The sequence below is a fragment of the Catharus ustulatus genome, chromosome 4 (assembly GCF_009819885.2).
Source record: "Catharus ustulatus isolate bCatUst1 chromosome 4, bCatUst1.pri.v2, whole genome shotgun sequence".
Classification (NCBI taxonomy): domain Eukaryota; kingdom Metazoa; phylum Chordata; class Aves; order Passeriformes; family Turdidae; genus Catharus; species Catharus ustulatus.
Window position 1 is genome coordinate 62,521,546 of NC_046224.1, and position 16,522 is coordinate 62,538,067.

General features: G+C 46.3%; 1 protein-coding gene across 8 annotated transcripts in view; it reads right to left on the bottom strand.

Moving 5' to 3' along the window:
• Positions 1-854: 854 nt before the first annotated feature.
• Positions 855-16,522, bottom strand: part of ARHGEF5 (Rho guanine nucleotide exchange factor 5) — a 33,321-nt gene continuing 17,653 nt past the window's right edge. For 5 of the 8 annotated variants that reach the window (XM_033058929.2, XM_033058927.2, XM_033058928.2 and 2 more), the window contains 14 exons: positions 11,923-15,463; positions 10,476-10,557; positions 10,043-10,107; positions 9,503-9,762; positions 8,467-8,627; positions 7,486-7,638; positions 6,716-6,845; positions 5,707-5,781; positions 4,813-4,902; positions 4,343-4,497; positions 3,519-3,680; positions 3,074-3,144; positions 2,639-2,743; positions 855-2,431 (listed from right to left, as the gene is read on the bottom strand). In XM_033058929.2, coding sequence (XP_032914820.1) covers positions 2,277-2,431; positions 2,639-2,743; positions 3,074-3,144; positions 3,519-3,680; positions 4,343-4,497; positions 4,813-4,902; positions 5,707-5,781; positions 6,716-6,845; positions 7,486-7,638; positions 8,467-8,627; positions 9,503-9,762; positions 10,043-10,107; positions 10,476-10,557; positions 11,923-15,448 — 5,190 coding nt within the window. In that variant the 5' untranslated portion in view covers positions 15,449-15,463 and the 3' untranslated portion in view covers positions 855-2,276. The remainder of the gene's footprint in view (positions 2,432-2,638; positions 2,744-3,073; positions 3,145-3,518; positions 3,681-4,342; positions 4,498-4,812; positions 4,903-5,706; positions 5,782-6,715; positions 6,846-7,485; positions 7,639-8,466; positions 8,628-9,502; positions 9,763-10,042; positions 10,108-10,475; positions 10,558-11,922; positions 15,464-16,522) is intronic. The other 3 variants (XM_042779232.1, XM_033058930.2, XM_033058931.2) reach the window with 1 other exon arrangement.

A 16,522-nucleotide genomic window follows, 5' to 3' on the forward strand; every position in this document is an offset into this window, starting at 1 on the left:
ATAGAAGTGCTGTCAATCATGACAGCAGTACCCTAGAAGTTTCCTATGTCAAGTGGAATTTTAACAATATATGGAATTTAGCATAGAAACCACTTTGGGAGACTCTAATGAACAATCTGCCTGCTTGCTTTCAAGAGCAGAAATTGAAAGAGCAAAGAAGTCTCAACTAGAAGTGTTGAACAAGATGACTTCTAATTTAGAATGGGAAAATGTATGGCTGGCTCCTCCTGGATGAAGCTGAAGTGGATGTGGGATGCCTTGACTGTCTGTGTGAGATGACCTTACACGGATATGCCAAATTAAGCCCATGACAATCCTGGGGACTCGGGAACTGCATAAATTCATGACAGCCTGGGACAAGCAGGCATTTGGGATATCTGAACATTCTGGGTCTTCTGGAGGATTATAACCCTTCTTGTGTGAGTCTGAGGTGGAGCTCTGCTTTGGGTCTTAGCTCAGGACAAGCTGCAATCCTTCAGAGGGGGAGAAAAAGTGTTGGCAGATTGTTGTCTGGACCACAGATTAAAAGTTGAATAACTGGGTCCTGTCCTTCTGCTCTAGTAGGCTGGACTCCCATTTTCTGTGGTTCATCCCTTCAGCTTACCTTCAGTTATGGATGAGTAACACCACTGTGGAACCTGCAGCATCAGCTCTCCAGGGCTGGGGATAACACTGAAGAATCTTAAGCTTGGATAAACCCAGCTTTCCTTGCTGCCTCTTGCTAAAGAGAGCTGTTTGTACTTGACAGTCACTTAGAAAGGAAAGTTATAACAAAAAAAAATACTTCATGTATATTCAGTAAAATGAATTACATACATTTGAGAGGAAAAGCTAAGTAACAAGGCAAGCAGAAAGGTTTTTAACTGGAGAAGTGCATGAGTTTATTAGGACTAAAAGCAACTCTTTTTTCTTTTAATCCAGCTAAAATTATTGATATAAATAGGCTGTAATAGGCTATTCTAGATACAATGTAAGTGGGATTTAAAGGCAGAATGTTACAGAGACAGAAAGCTGGAGACAGGATGGTAACTAATTCTTCAAATATATTAAATGCAAGAGGCTACACGTGGCTTTCTTTGGTGTATTGATTCTTAAGCTTGGTCTTGCATTGACTGAGCTGAACACTTTAACACAGAAACAGTATTTTACAGTTGAAGGCATATCCTCAAACAGACAGGTTTTGCACAAATGCATGTAAACTGGAATTAAAACCAGAGAGTTCTTAAAAAGTGAACAAAGGCCACAAAGGCCCTGGTGCATATTTTGACTTTATCTACAGTGGCTAAATATCTCAGTGTTCTCCGTAAGTGTGCAAAATGGTGCATGCAATACCACATCAGCAATCAGAGTAAGAGCAGCAGTTAAGTGCCACTTCGTTACATGTGCCTAGTCCTGGTTATTTTGTACGGGGCAGACGTGTACCAACACGAAATAGATTTCTATTTCTTTGTCACTGATCTAGTTCCAGGGGGAGGCAGAGTTTAAAAAAAAAAGGTCAGTTCAGATGGCTTGTTCAGAAGAGAGGTGACCTTTGTGAAGCAGATTCCTCAGCATGATACCTCTTATGTGGGGGAAATCATCACAGTGGCTTCTGAAAAATCTGCTTAATTCCAGTGGATTTTGTAATGCTGTCAAGGACTCTTAAGAGCATTTCAGTACAATGAAATATTTGCCAATCTGAACCCCAGTAGACTTGCATGATCTAATACATAAATTACCCTAAATGGAAATTACACTATGGAGATCAACGCCATGAAGGTTTCCAGAGGATATTCAAACGAAATATTCTTCTCAGCTCTGTTGTGCTTTGCACTTAGCACCTTCCTTCTCAGGAACTCGAAGCTCTCAGGCTGCTAATACTAGTGAATTTAGCCTCACAACATGCAGTGAGGTAGGCAAATTTACCCCCATTTTGCAGATGGCAAAACTGAGGCAGAACTCTGAAGTGACATGCGTAAGGTCCCGCAACTTGTCAGTGGCAAAACAAGGAATATGTTTTCAGAAGTCGAGACCCCAGACCTCTGTCGGATTTAAGTCCCTCCCTACTACCACAAAGCAAGCAATACATGCAACCTTTCTTCCTGCTCTTGCTGCCATAGTCCTGCTGACACAGAGGAAGTTTTTCCTGATTGAATTCTCGCTTTCTTTGGCAAAAAGCATCCAGTCCTGTCAAAGTGCTGTGTATTATGCTCTTTGCAGAGGCATTTCTTCTGAGGCACGATAGAAAAGCCATGGTTTCCCCATGGCAGGGAGACTGTACAAGTCCAAACAGAGTCTTATTTCTTGCAGAAGACCTGCTGCTTGGCATTCTTCACCCGTTGCTCCTCCTTCAGGTTCTTCTGCCGCACGTGTTTGCTGGAGATGTTTTCCACGTGTTCCGAGGGGAACCAGCCTCTCTCCCGGTCTGAGAGTTTTACTCCTTCTATCCACCCTGTGGTGTGGGAAAAAGTACAACATGAGGCAAAAGTCACATGGTTTTTTTCATTGTTTCCCAAAAAAAAGCCCCTTCCAAAAAGACCCCAAGAGCAAAGGAAAAGTTCCCCTTTCAGTTTCCAAATGAAGTGTCCTAAAGAAGATGAAGAATCCCTTTGTCCTCTCAGTCCTACAGTTTAAGAGAGGCATTGTTCATTCTGCTCACCATCATTGCTGTACTGCATAACCATGACGATATCTGCCTTCTCCAAAGCCAGCTCATCGTTTTCCCGAGCCTTGTAAGCCTTTATGCACTGAACCTGTGGTGCATCTGCAGGGGAGGAAAGATCACATTGATATACTGGAAAGCAACAGTAAACCTGTGGGCATCAGCTCCAGAGGAGGTGGAGAATAAGGAGCTGCCCAAATAAAAAGCAGAGAACTGAGAGGATTACTACAGGTCTTCATCTAAAACAAGGAGTTAAAATAGGTAAAATAACTGGCAGCACCTGGCACTGAGGGAAAGCCCATGAATATGTTCTTTATCTACAAAACCTTGAGTATTCTGCCTTGGAATCCTTCTGGGGTGTCCCACCTCATAGTGCCTGTGACTCCTGCCAGCCAGCCCACCCCCACTGCTGCAGCAGCAGAGCAGTCTCACCAGGACATTCCAGGAGATCTGGTTCTCCCCGTGGAGGAGCCAAAGCAGAGATCCACCTCAGCTTCTCACTGCTGAAAAACAGCACAAGATAGGTGTCAGCATTCAGTGTGAGGGACAGCAGTCTGGTGACTGAAAGGAGGTGGGGTAGGTGGGTGTTCGGTCACACAAAGGGAAGCAGAGAAGGGAGATGGGAAAAGGCAACAATTCCCATTTTTGGAGGCTGATGGTATGACAGTGTGGTAGTATTCTATGAGCAGCTACGATGGGAGAGGAAGAAGATGTTTCACAAGGAAATAGTTATAGCAAGAGGATGCTTTTCAAGACTTCTGCTCAGCAGCTGCATCTGGTATGTCAGCATTTGAGCAGCTGAGTGACTACTATTAGGCTACTAGGAGGTGTCTGGCCATGGTAATGGGAAATACCAAGGGTAAACTTGAGCTCTTACTGTGTCTCTGTCCGAAACAAGAACTCCACTCTCTTCCCCTGGTTATTCTGAAGCAGAAAGAGACGGAACAGATTCTTGTTTGCCCCATGCAGTTTCATCTCGCACTTCTCCCCACGCACATACGAGAAAGCAGCGTGGTCAAACACAACAAAGCGTCCACCCCTGCAGGTGAGGAGGAGGAACAAAACAAGGGGTGAGTTTTAAGGTGATGAGGGTTACAAAGTGAGTCCATGTAGTCTGCAGGAAAGCAAAAAGGTTTTAATGAGTCTTTATCTGCTTCAGACATCCTAAGCAGTGCTCTTGTGAGATGTCTCAGAAGGCCAGAGAGAGAAGGGATTTAATGAAAAGGGTAGAAATACTAAGCTCTGTCTTGTCAGAATTTTATTTGGTAGCTTACAGCTTAAAAACAAATCCACCATCCTCAAAACCCCAACACAACTAACAAACAACTCTCTTGACAAACCAGGGATTTGCGCATTTACTAGTCCTCATACTCTGCTTTAGGAAGAAATTATTTACCAAGTAAAACTAGAATAAATGGTTATTGTTCAAGTGTTTCACATTACAGAGATGCAAAGGTAGAATAGAAGTGTTGTGCTAGGGAGCACAAGGTTATGTTTTGATATTATGATATGTAATTAAGAGTTGGGACTATCAATTTCCACATACTTGCATGATACTCACATCAGGTCTGGACAGGAGAGTGACTTGACAAAGGCTGCCACTTGCTGGCAGGCAGAGGGAAAGGACTGTCACCAAAGCACAGACCCCGAAAGAGACAGGTATTTTAGAAGGGGCAGGAAGAATTGTGTTGAAGCACTCACTCCTTGGGCCGAGACAGGAGCAGACAGTCATTGAAAAGGTGCAGGTAGATGGGTCGGGAGGTGACTTTCCATTTTGGACTCAGGTTGTTGAAGTCCAGTGCTGTCAACTCACCACGCTTCACAAGTCGCCTCGACTGTGAGATGAGTGGGAATATCTGCAAGACAGAAATAAATACTTATGCACAAGAAAATGAGTCCCTGTGAGTTGTGGATTTGCATTTTTGCCTTTCTCTTGAGGAACTGTGCTTTCAGTTCTCCAGCTGGAGAGGTGTAAGTCACGGCAGGCACCTTCATGTGAAGGCTGATATAAATGACTGGGCAAGGGAAGCACTGATGAAGAGCTGGCCTGTGGATGATGCTCTAGTTCAACAGCTCTGTGTACGCTGAAGAGAAGAACAAAAAGGGGCTTTGTGGACAAAGACAGAAAATACATTAGGCTGGAGCAAGGCCCAGGGAATGGATGAGCTCACCTTACACTCAAATTCAATCTTCTGGCTGAGGTAGATCAGCTCTTCAGTGCTCTTCATGCGCTGGACATTCTCATTGCAATCCTTGATGAGCTGCAGAGAAAAACAGATGAGCAGTGAGGTGGGAGCAGAACTGCCTGCTGGGATCAGTACTACTCCCACGAGCTCCTCAAGAATCAGCATTAGTGACAGTTCCTTAGGCATCCTCCTGCAAAAAAGTATATATTACAATCAGAGAATATTCTGAGTTGGACAGGACACACAAGGATCATTGAGTCCAGCTCCTGGCCCTGTGCAGACACCCTAACGACCCCACCCTGTGCATCCCTGAGAGCATTGTCCAAACACTCCTGGAGCTCTGGCAGCCTTGGGGCTGTGACCATTCCCTGGGGAGCCTGTTCAGTGTGCCCAGCACCCTCTGGGGGAAGAACCTTTCCCTGATATCCAACCTGACCCTCCCCTGACCCAGCTCCAGCCCTTCCCTGGTCACACAGAGCAGAGATCAGAGCCTGCCCCTCCTCCCTTCGTGAGGAAGCTGCAGAACTGCTGTGAGCTCTGACCTCAGTCTGCTCTTCTCCAGCTGAACAGACCGAAGTGACATCAGCTACTGCTTTTGTGTCTTTACCTCCAGACCCTTCACCATCCTAGTGGCTCTCCTTTGGAAGGTCAAATCATCACCAGACAGAACAATCCATCTTATGAGGCTGTACAAATTGTAGATAACTATCTGTCCCAGAAAACTTTAAACCTTGCCTCTATAATAAGGATAAGAGGAAGGATGCAACAGAGTAATTCTGTGGGTTTTTTTAAAGCATGATTTTCTTGCAGGGGCAAGGGTGGGAGTTGATGATTAGTTAGAGACAAAGGTAAGGCTGCAGAAAGAGAAGGCACCTTTACCTTTTCAAGTGCATCATAGGCTTGCGTTGCTTGCACTTCCTCCTCAGACCCGGGCCGGGTTCTTTTCAGGATATTCTGTGTGAGAAAATATGATTTTCATGATGCAAACAGGGAAAGGTGGACATTACCACCACTGAAGAGCAGAATAAATAGTAAAGCAGAAGTAGCTGGTGACATGTGGAAACAAGAAGGCCAAAAATCTGAGATGCAGAATGTCACTGATAAGTCACACTGACCAGAGCATTCCTGTAAATTTAAATTGTATTAATTATCACATAGAAATCACATGGCATAAGAAAGCAACCACTAGCTAAAACAGAAATGGATGTATGAACACAATAGAATTGTCCTTTTCACCTGTTAAAAAGAGGCTCAAATAATCAGAAAGAAGAATTTCATAGAAAGAGCTCAAAATTAAGTTCTTTAGGAACTGGCTGGTTCCCTGTCTGGATGGCTCCTTATTAGTCAACATTGCAGGCAAGGCATAGACAAAGTCTGCCTTCCAGAGGGCAGCCAAGAAACCCTTGCTTTGTTTTCCTAGCAGGAAGCCAAAAAGTTCAATAAAATGTAAATCAGCATGTTCTGAGAAGACTCCATGAATTCTTTATTGGAGTACAATTGAAGTAGTGTCACAAGAAAGCTCTCAGTGATTCACAAACAGCACTGCCTCATGCAGTGCTACATCCATCATTTCCTGAACACCTCCAGCAATGGGGACTCCATCATGTCCCCAGGCAGCCCCTTCCAACGCCTGCCAACCCCTCCTGGGAAGAAATTCTTCCTGATGTCCAACCTGAACCTTCCCTGGTGCAGCTTGAGGCCATTTCCTTTTTCCCTGAGAGCAGAGCCCAACCCTCCCAGCTGCCCTCTCCTGTCAGGGAATTGTGGAGAGACAGAAGATGCCCCCTGAGCCTCCTTTTGTCCAGGCTGAGCCCTCCCAGCTCCCTCAGCTGCTCCTAGACAGAGCTTCAGGGAAACTCGAGGGAAGGCAGAGAATCACCACAGTTACCTGTAGGAGGAGTTTGAGTCGAGTGATGCGCTGGAAGGGGAGGATGAGGAAGGATTTAAGTGAGAGGCGCTGGCACACTGGATCACTTTCCAATCTCTCCAGGACTTGCTGGAACCCTGCATTTCCATTTCTGTGGGAGTGGCAAAAAAAAAAAAAAGACATCTAGGCATCAGAATAAATAAATAACCTTCCTAGCATCAGAGTATCAGATTTCAGGGAATGTTGGAGTACTCCCAACAGTCAGGTTTTGTCCCTGGGGGATGAGGTGTCAAGAAATTGCACCACTGCTGCTGAAGAGCAGCTATGGGTTTCTAACAGCTACAGGATGCCAGTACAGCTGTTATTATCTCTCTCCTCTTTCCACAGCCCTCTGGACTAAAAGCCAGAAGTAACATCTACATTTCAACTCCCTCTATCAGCAGTGCTCCTTTCATGGGGACAGTGGTGGTTTGCACTCCAGTTCTCAGTGATCAAGACTGAAAACCATTATGCAGGATGGTCATATTTGCTCTCTTCAGTAGAGGGCAGACAGAGAACAGCCTGTAACAAGATCAGCTATTACATGTTCTTTTCCTTTCCAATGCTGTGGCAGAGAAGCCTGCAGGAGCTCTGTCCTGCTGTCCCAAATGCCATTGAAATGAGGAAGGTTCTGGGGACATAGCAAGAGCACTGCTCAACAGCCCATTCCTGCAGCATTCCCCCATCATCTGAAAGAGTCCATATTCATGGGAGTAAAGGGGAGAAGGGTGCAGCAAATGAGAAAAACTTACAGTAGCCTCTGGAAGGTTTGCTCCTGATATGTCTGGTTTGTCACGTATGGCAGATACACCCGGCGGAAGTCAGGAGCGTGCTTCAGAGCCACGTCACACACATGGAAGGTGAACATGTCCTCTTCAAATTTCTCCTCCAAGTCAAAGAGGAAACTGCAGCACATGGATGTGGTGCCATAAAAGGAGAGGGAAATATCAGTATCATTTAGTCTTCTAAAACCCTGACAGCCCACAGATAAACACAAGACAGCTCTTTAGTTCTAGAGAGAGTGTAAGGTCAGGACAATGACAATTTAGGGCTTGGTATCAGCAAGGAAAAAGCAGAGGCAAAAGATCTCTGCTCTTGAGAGATCATGCTTCTACAGGCATGGTCAGGTAACAGCTGGAAACTAAGACCTCACCAGAACAATCCTGCTGGTAGAAATGGAAAAGGTAGCAGCAATCCTTACCAGCTTAGTGATTTATGTAGTCAAGCCTTGCAGGAGGAAAAGCAGAACAGAATCCTACCAACATACAGGATTCCTTGCATGTGGGGTCATGTCCACATTTCATGAATTACGCTCTATTGATTCACATTAGCTTCTGTCAAGTGATGGTTGTAACTTTTTTTCCCTTTTTTCAGGGCTCATGCAGCTGCCCCTTTTGTCTTGTATTTGGCAGGAGCTGGTTTGGGTTGGGGTCTAGTTAGTCAAGTTTAATTGTAGTTGAGGCAGTGGCACAAGGCTACATTACCATTTGCAACTTTTTGATCCCCTGCAACGAGCTCTGTGCACAACTGAGCCATAACATCGGAGATTTAACACCAGAATTTATACTGCCCTGTCACCTAAAAAGGTGAATATTCCTTTCCAGGCAGTGTTGGTGTCATCCCCAGGCACTATATCTGCCTTGAACAGTGAGCATGCAGAAGGAGAGTGAAAAATGTTCCTGCTGGAAGCACCACGTGCCTATTGGGCCTGGAAGCAAAGGGCCATGTCTCACCTGGCGCTGACATCGCGCACATCGGAGAGGCGGGAGAAGAGCCACTGGCGCTCCTGGTTGGTGAGCATTGCCTGGAGCTCTGCTGAGCGCTGGAAGTGATCCACGGCCACGTTCAAACTGCGCAGGTAGGAAGCCTCAGACATTATCAACTCAAACTTGGCCTTGGGAGAGAAAACAGAGCAGCGCAGCATCAGTACACTGCACGAGTCTGTGAGGAATCTTACGGAGAGGAGATGGGGCAAAGCAGGAAAACATCCCAGCACAGGATGCAAGGAGTGTGTAACTACAGAAGAGAGGTCTTAGAAATGAAGAGCAAGCATACTATTATAGACTCTCTTTAAAAAATAGACTTGTGATGTAACTTAAAAATCGCTACTTGCTCTCATTTTACTTTTTATTTCCCCTCAATACCACTTTCACAAGTTCCCCATTTTACAAGCTCAAATAAAGTCCAGCATCGGTACCACACACATTTTTCTCCATCACCACAGTTTCCATGCTGTTGTTTTCACCTCTTTCTCTGGGTCCTCCTGTCCACTTCTCAGATCTTCTCCTTTTCCTCACCTACTTTCTCTGTACCATTATGCTGAATCCATACATCTCCCTGCCTCCTCTCAGCCCTGCAGCTCACATGGGTCAGTCTGCTAAACTCTTATTCTACCACAGAAAATGCACTTTTTTGTTAGCATCTCTCACAAGCTGGTGTGTGGGAGAATGCTGCAAGTCTACTTTTATACACCCTTTTGCATTGAGTATACTCCTCAAAACGCCTTCTCTTGTTCCCACTTTTCCTCATGTTTTTTTGGAGTTACTGATAAGGTGCAGAGTCCATCCTTCAGTGCTGCTTTTCTCTAAAATTCAGCACTTCAGCACTGCTCTACTTCACACCCTATGCTGCTTCCAGGGGTAAAAGTGACCTCTGCATCAACCACCGGCATTCCCACATCACAGCTTTTGTTCTCTGCTTTAACCCCTCTTCCAGAGACTCTTTCTTGATTACAGACCCTCCATTTACCATGCCACATCTGCCCCTTACCTCCTGCAGCCTCTGCTCCTCACGGGACATGTTGAGCAGTATTCTGCTGCCCCGCACCATGGGGATGTCCTGCCAGAGGGATGCATTAGATGAGACTGACAGACGTTGCAAATATGAGTCCTGGGGAGACAGCACTTTCCTCCGTAGCCTCGGGGAACTTGGGAAACTTGACTCTATATCCTCTGGATAATCCACTCTCTTCTGGCTTTGGATGGCCTTATTCAGAGCCACATCACTGTACTCCTGATACAGCAATCTTGCTGTGAAGAAAGACACATACATTTATCTTTCCTGTATTAGCAACTCACCCTCTGCTTCAGGCTGGAGAAAACTCTGCCCCGCATTGGGACAGCCAAATTCAGGCAAAGCTCCCTAGCTGCCCAAGTCTATGGCAGGGTTCCAGCTGCTTTCCCTGCTTTCTAACACTACATCCTCACAACCACCACGTGGCAGGAGTCCCTCTCCTTTGTGCTCACTGCAAGGGTGAGAGATGCTGGTGGAGAGAGGACTGCCACAGCACCCCAGGCAGGAGGTACTTACAGGAGTTGATCAGTTTGGAGTGCCGGCGCTTGAAATTCTCTGTTGTGTCTGCAGGTTTCTTCTCTCTGCCAGGGGAAAAGGATTTCAAAACACAGAGTGAACAAAGGGCACAGCACCAGAGATGGCTTATCCACACCTTAAAATCTACTCTGTTACAACAGGGACCTCTCCTTTTCCAACAAGCTCAAGCTCCATAAGCTTTATTTGACACAAAGGGAAAAGTCTGGCTTAATGGAAAGGCTGTCCTGAAGGCACAGAAATACCTCTGTTGCAGTAGGGTCCTCTTCAAGAGAGCACAGACTGAAACAGAGGTCTAGGGCATTTAATTAAAGTTTTCCACTCCTTATCATCATCTTTGGTAACTCAGAAACAATGGAGGTGCCTGTGCTGCAGAGGGATTTGGGCAAATTCTAAGGGTTATTGAGAGACTCACCGCATTATAACTGTTTCTGAGCTGACTGGTGGCTCCCTGTGTGCTTTGTGAGCTTCTTCCTCTGAAGGAACAGAAGAAACCTCTGCATAGAAGACAATTGGAAAGTAAAACATCAATCCACTTTTAGACTTAATCTACAGTCCAAGTGATACACAGATATCACTTACCTATACCCCACCTAAGTGGCAGTCTTGAGTTGGAGTACAGGTGCCCTTGTGACATTTATTTCTGGGTCAGAAACATTCTAGTTTTAATAATCCTTGACATTACTTACACTTTACATCTGTTAGCCACGTTCACTTTCCACACAAAGAAAAAGGCTGACATTTTAGGCAGTGGCAGTAACTCTAAGAGCTTCCCTCTCTGGTTATGCAAGTAAAGACACTGCCTGTGTGCCCTGTTTGGTGCTGTCCTTACACTTTCAGCTATTAGGGTCAGGCATCAGGAGATCAGTGGAGCCAAAGTGTAAAATTGGAGAAATCCTTTTGGTTTTTGAGGGATTTAATCAAATAAGGTATGAAGAAATTCTAAATCTGAAATAACTGGAAGCAGAAAATGGAAGAGGGCCCAAAGACTGAGCTGCATTTAAAGGTAAGGGGAAAGACAGTACTATTGCCTTGAATATTTTAAAATTTGGAATCAAGAAATTATAGGTCAAACTTATGAACAAATCTTGATTCAAGTTCTGCCAAGCCTGTCACACCCTTCCACATCCCCCTCCTTTTCCTCTGTACCAAAAATCCAGTATGTTTCAGAGCTTCAAAAATAGACTAAAGTAAGAGCTAAAAAGAAGTAACTATGTAAAGTCTACGTAAGATATAATAAAGAACAAACATACATCCTGATAGCAAGTACTGCTGAATGAGCTGCATTACAGAAGATGCATGTTTTCCACTTGTGGTATCAGTGATTTGACTTCTGTGCAAGCTGGGACCTTGGGTTTGACAAATTTGCATTCTTATCTGTACTCTCAAATCCTGTGCTTATAGGAAAATCATCTTTTTTAGAAGGTCAAGTGGGAACCTAAAGTTCCAGTTGCAAAATAAGGGGAGGCAGCTAATAACTGATCAGAGATATGGCTACTGAGGGTATGTGCATGGCTCTTACTGACTGCCTCAGGAATCCCTGAAATAAGTTTATTGTTGCAGGTATTAGTGTGGAATGGGGGAGACTGAGCCCCAGAGTGCATCCCTACTCAAGAGAACAAGCAGGATACACAGAGCAGCTGAGAGGAAGGAGGGGACAGCTGGAAAGGGAAGCTTGGGGCAGGATAGGAGGGGGCTATAGGGCTGGAGCAAGGAATATCACCAGAAAGGCACAAGAGCCATAGTAAGCTCTCAGCTTTCATGCCTCTCCATCACATTGTCTATTTAATTTAACCCTACTTCTTGAAAATTACACTAAGTTGGAGGGGGAAGGAGGAAGGGAAATGGAAGAGAGGACTTACGCTGCAAGATGTCTGGTGGCACTGACATCCTCTTCAGGCCTTGACGGTGCCAGTCCTTGGATTTTACTCGGCTTTTAATTGTGTTTTCTTGATTGGCTGCTGGCTCCTGCACAGCTACCCCAATATTTTTTTTGTCTGGCCAACTTGATGATTTTTCCAGGGGTGCATGTTTGGCCATTTCACCCTTTGGCTGGTGTTCTCCTCCTTCCAGCCTTTGCCTGACCCTCCTCTCACCTTCTGTTTTGTCTGTGACTGCCAGTGGAGCCTGGATGTTCTTTGTGTCCACATTGAAGCTGCCTGCAGGCTGCTCCCATCGCAGCTCCTCGTCCTGGCAGGTTGTTTTAGTGGTTGGGGGTGACGGAGGGCTGAGCTGGAGGAAGTGGATTGGATTGGTGAATGCAAGCATTGGAAGGAGCTGTGCAGAGTCTCTGCTCTTGGAGTCTGGGGATGCTATCAGGCCTTCCAATGAGGGCCAAGAAGGGTGGTCAGGTGAGGATTTTCCACTCTCTATATCCATGTGGTGATCTGCTGTTTCAGGGCTGGCGTCAGAGCAGCCAACCAACATTTCATTTCCAAGAGCTGAAAAACTTTTGGTCAGCAAACTGACCCCTGAGTCATCAGAAGTCTCTGTATCATGAGGACCTGAGTCTCCGAGATCCCACTCTCCACTCGCTGGAACAAGGCCATCTCTCTCTGCTAGACTTTCTCCATCAGAAGCAGAGGCCAGGGAGTTGGAATCAGCTGCAGAGGTGGCAGTCCGGAGAGGATGGCTTGGAGTGGGGTGAATAGCTCCCAGCTTACCATCATCCATCCCACAGCTGAGGGAGGGCCTGGAGCGCGGTCCAGGAGCCAGTGGCTGGTAACCTTCAGGGGCTGGAGGTGGAACAAGGTGATTTGCGTGGAGTGCAGGGGCCTGAGTTTGACTGGGCCTTTGGACGTGGGAAGGAGGATGAGGAAGCTGTTTGGCATCAGGCTCAGAGACCAGAGGTAGGCTTGAGTGGGACACAGGGGACAGAGGTTGTCCTTGCTCGTTCACAGCAAGGACCGTATCATCTTCGGAGGGCCAAGTTAGGGTGCTCAGGATACTGGAAATTCTGGATCCAGGCTCTTTTTGGTATAAACTGCAGTCATGCTCATCAAATAAAGGCACTTGTGCTTTATGATCCACATTTTCTCCTGTTTCTTTTTCTTGGCTAATGGCACTTTTTTGGGGAGAGTTTTGCTGAATTGTCTCTGGGTGGCTCAGGGGAGTGGAAGTCCTTCCTGGTGTTTGGGATGCTTCCAGAGGCCCTGCAGTACTAGCCACAAACCTCCTATCCCCAGGAAAGCTCCCTTGTAGAGGAAGGGAGCTCGTGTACGTTACAGAGAAAGAAGATGGGCCACTAAGGTCCTCATGAAAACCCTCCTCAGAAGTAAGGAGTTCATGGGAAGTCTTGGCCTCCCCTGGAGGTGTCCTTACAACAGCAGTTTCTGCTGGTGTTGGGTCCCACCCTCGTGCAGGAGCAGCTTGGTTGGGTGGCTTCCCTGCAGAGTCTGGCAGCTCATTCAGGCTGGTGCCAGGACAGTGCTCAGGGGTCACAGAGGCTGTTCTGGCATCCTCCTGCTCTGGAACACATGTTGAGGTGAGCTCTGAGGGGCAAGCTGGAGTGGAGTCCCACAGCTCAGCTTCTCCTGTAATGGGATGAAGATCTTTGGGATCAGGTGGCTCTAAGTTACTGGTACCAGAGGAACGGTGTGCTGGAACAAGAGCCTCTGGGTTCTCTGTGCTAAAAGGTGCTGTCACCCCTCCACAGAGTGATGCATCTCTTATATCAAACCTCTGGACAGCTTTTCTGTGGCCATCACTGTGCTCATTCTCCCTGTTCAGTCGTGTCTTATCATCCCAGTGAGCTTCTCCAATATCCTGACCACCGATGGAAAAGCTGCCAGAGTCCTCCAGGTCTTCTGCCTGGTCAGAGACGTGGCACAGGTGTGGAGCTTCCCCCCCTGGGTTCAGGTTATTTGAGGACAGAGGGCTGACAGCAGGTGGCTGACATTCAGAACCCGCTTCTGTGACATGAGCTTTCAGCAGCACGTCCTCACCAGGATGCTGTTCCACAGAGACAGGTTCCCCAGGAGGAAATGCTGATTTTGTTTGCTCAGACAAGGACGCATACTCCAAAACACACACATCCACATTATGCCTGGGAACAGAGGGTATCTCTGACTCAAAAGCTGATGATAGAGCCTCTAGTTTGAGCTCTTCCCCTGGTCTGAGCTCTTCCCTCTGCAGTTGTTCCTGCTCATTTTGTTCCTTGTTTTTCTGATCTTTGATCTCTAAAGGTTTGCCTTCTTCCAGCAGATTCTGCTCTTTGCACTCTTCCTCCTTCTCTTCTTGCTGAAGTTCAGACACTGCCTCCTCCCAAGCTGACTCCTTATGCCGTGAAACATTCACTTCCTCTGTCCTTTTAGCAATACTCTTTCCTTGGACAGCACTCTCTGCTGAAGGGCCGGGTTTGCCCTCAGTTTTTCTGTGGTCATCTTCTAGATGAAGGCATTTGGAAGTAGATGAGTTCTCTTTAGAAACCATTCCCTGGCCTTTGACCATGCTGGTATTCCCTGTTTCACCAGCTGAGGTGTTTCCTTCTGCTTGTAGTGAACTCATGTGGCTGTCACGTGTTAAGGCGAAAGACAGCTGATGTGAAGTGGAAGATTCTGTATTCTCTTCCAAACCCTGGGGTGCTCTTAAGTTTTCCTGAACATCTTTAGAAGTGTAAGGTTTAGCTGTGTCATTTACTGCTCCTTCTGAGGTAGGCTGCTCACCAGGTTCTGGTGCCAACTTTTTGGTGCTTTGCTCCTGCTCTACACCAGCATCGACCTCCTGCAGAGAATCCTTGGAGACATTATCCAGAAAGGGTTCAGCCTTATAATGCCCTTCTGAAACAGTTTTACACACCAAAAAGCACTTAGGTGTCTCTCTCTGAGAGGAAATGGCATCAGCCAAAGGGGATCTCGTTTGCTGGGCCTGAGGGTCTGAGCCACAGAAAGTCAGTTCTGCCTGGCACTGAGAAAACTCAGTGCTGAGGTTCACAGCCAGCAGGATGGGGCTGCCAGGGGCTGGCTCATCCTGGACTCTGCTGTGAGAGGAAGGGTCCTGGCTGCTTTCCAGGCCAACCAGTTCCAATTGCCTAAGTTTCAGAGAATAATCCAGTCCACCCTCCTCTAAAAGCATTTCTCCTTCTAGTTCTGAGAGTCCCTTTTGAGGCTCTGTATCTCCTCTGCCTTGTTCCAGTCCTGCTGGTACTTTTTGCATAGAGTTAGAGGGTCTGCCCAGCATCTCTGCTGCTTTCCCTGGAGCAGTAAGGCAGTCCTTGGGCGTGCTGAGCTCTGCTCCCTCTGCAGAGTTAGATGGGCTGGTGCTCATTTTGGCTGCTGTGTGAGTGGCATGATGCTCTTCTTCCACGGCTGAAGAATCCCAGGCTTCCCCAGTGATGCTGCTGGCTCCTGGGGGAGTGGTAGCTCCCTCACTGGTTTCTTCAGACTCCATCAGTGACACATCCTACTGAAGAAAAATGCATTTTTCTGTTACTACTTCACAATGATACAATGGATCTAATTCAATGTTTCTACTGCAGCTGATAAAAACCAAAACCAATACCACATACCCAGTGGGTGATCAGAGCTGGGAAACAAACACAAAGACTGAGAATAGACAAACATCACATGGAAGCTTGCAGTATAAGAGTAACACCAAAACAACCCCACTGGTGTCTTTTTAGTTTCACATGCGAGTGCAGAAAGTAACTTTGGTCAAAGAGCAGAGGTGCTGAGCTCTCTACAATAGCCACAGGACAACTTATAAAAAGTGATGGCCATGGCTGGTTATCTCAGACCCAAAAGGGGGTACCAGAAGGCATCCAGAGAACAAGAAAGTTCTCAAAAATCTCCATTGATTTTCATGGGGCATGCTGGACAAATACTCCTGGCCTCTTCTACCTGAGTTTAAAAGTTCTCTGTGATTTTTGCCTGTTCTTTGGAGCTGATGGCTTTCTTTACAGATCTCTTTGTAGGTCTGGACCTCATTGCAAATGATCACAGAAATTAATTAACAAGACATAGGAATATAAGAAATTGATTAACAGGTAACTAGGACATGACACAAGAAATGAGATATTTGAAGGCTGTAAACCACATGGGTTGAGAGGAGTAGCTCTGGTGTGTGTGGACTAATCCATAGACTACAAAGAGAAACTACGTCATCATTTAGTCTACTCTTTTAGGGAGGGGGAATGAAAAGAAAAAAAAAGCTATCTCAGGATTGTTGGACAGTTTCCCAAAGGATATAGTGGAATTTCCCATCCACTGCTGCATTTGAAGTTCAGACATGACAAAGCACTAGGGAATGCACATTTGGGATATGTCTGTGAAAAGGACGGAAGAATCTTACTCACCTCTTTTATCTCTCTGGCTTCTACCATGACCCAAAAGCCCTACCTGGAAAAAACCTGAGAAAGAGACAAACCAATGTGGCTCCCTCTCCTTTCTTCTGTGCTGATTTCCTTGTGCTAGAGTGGCTCTATAGTTACAAGTACCAACTTCTTCCCACACAGAAAGTAAAAGC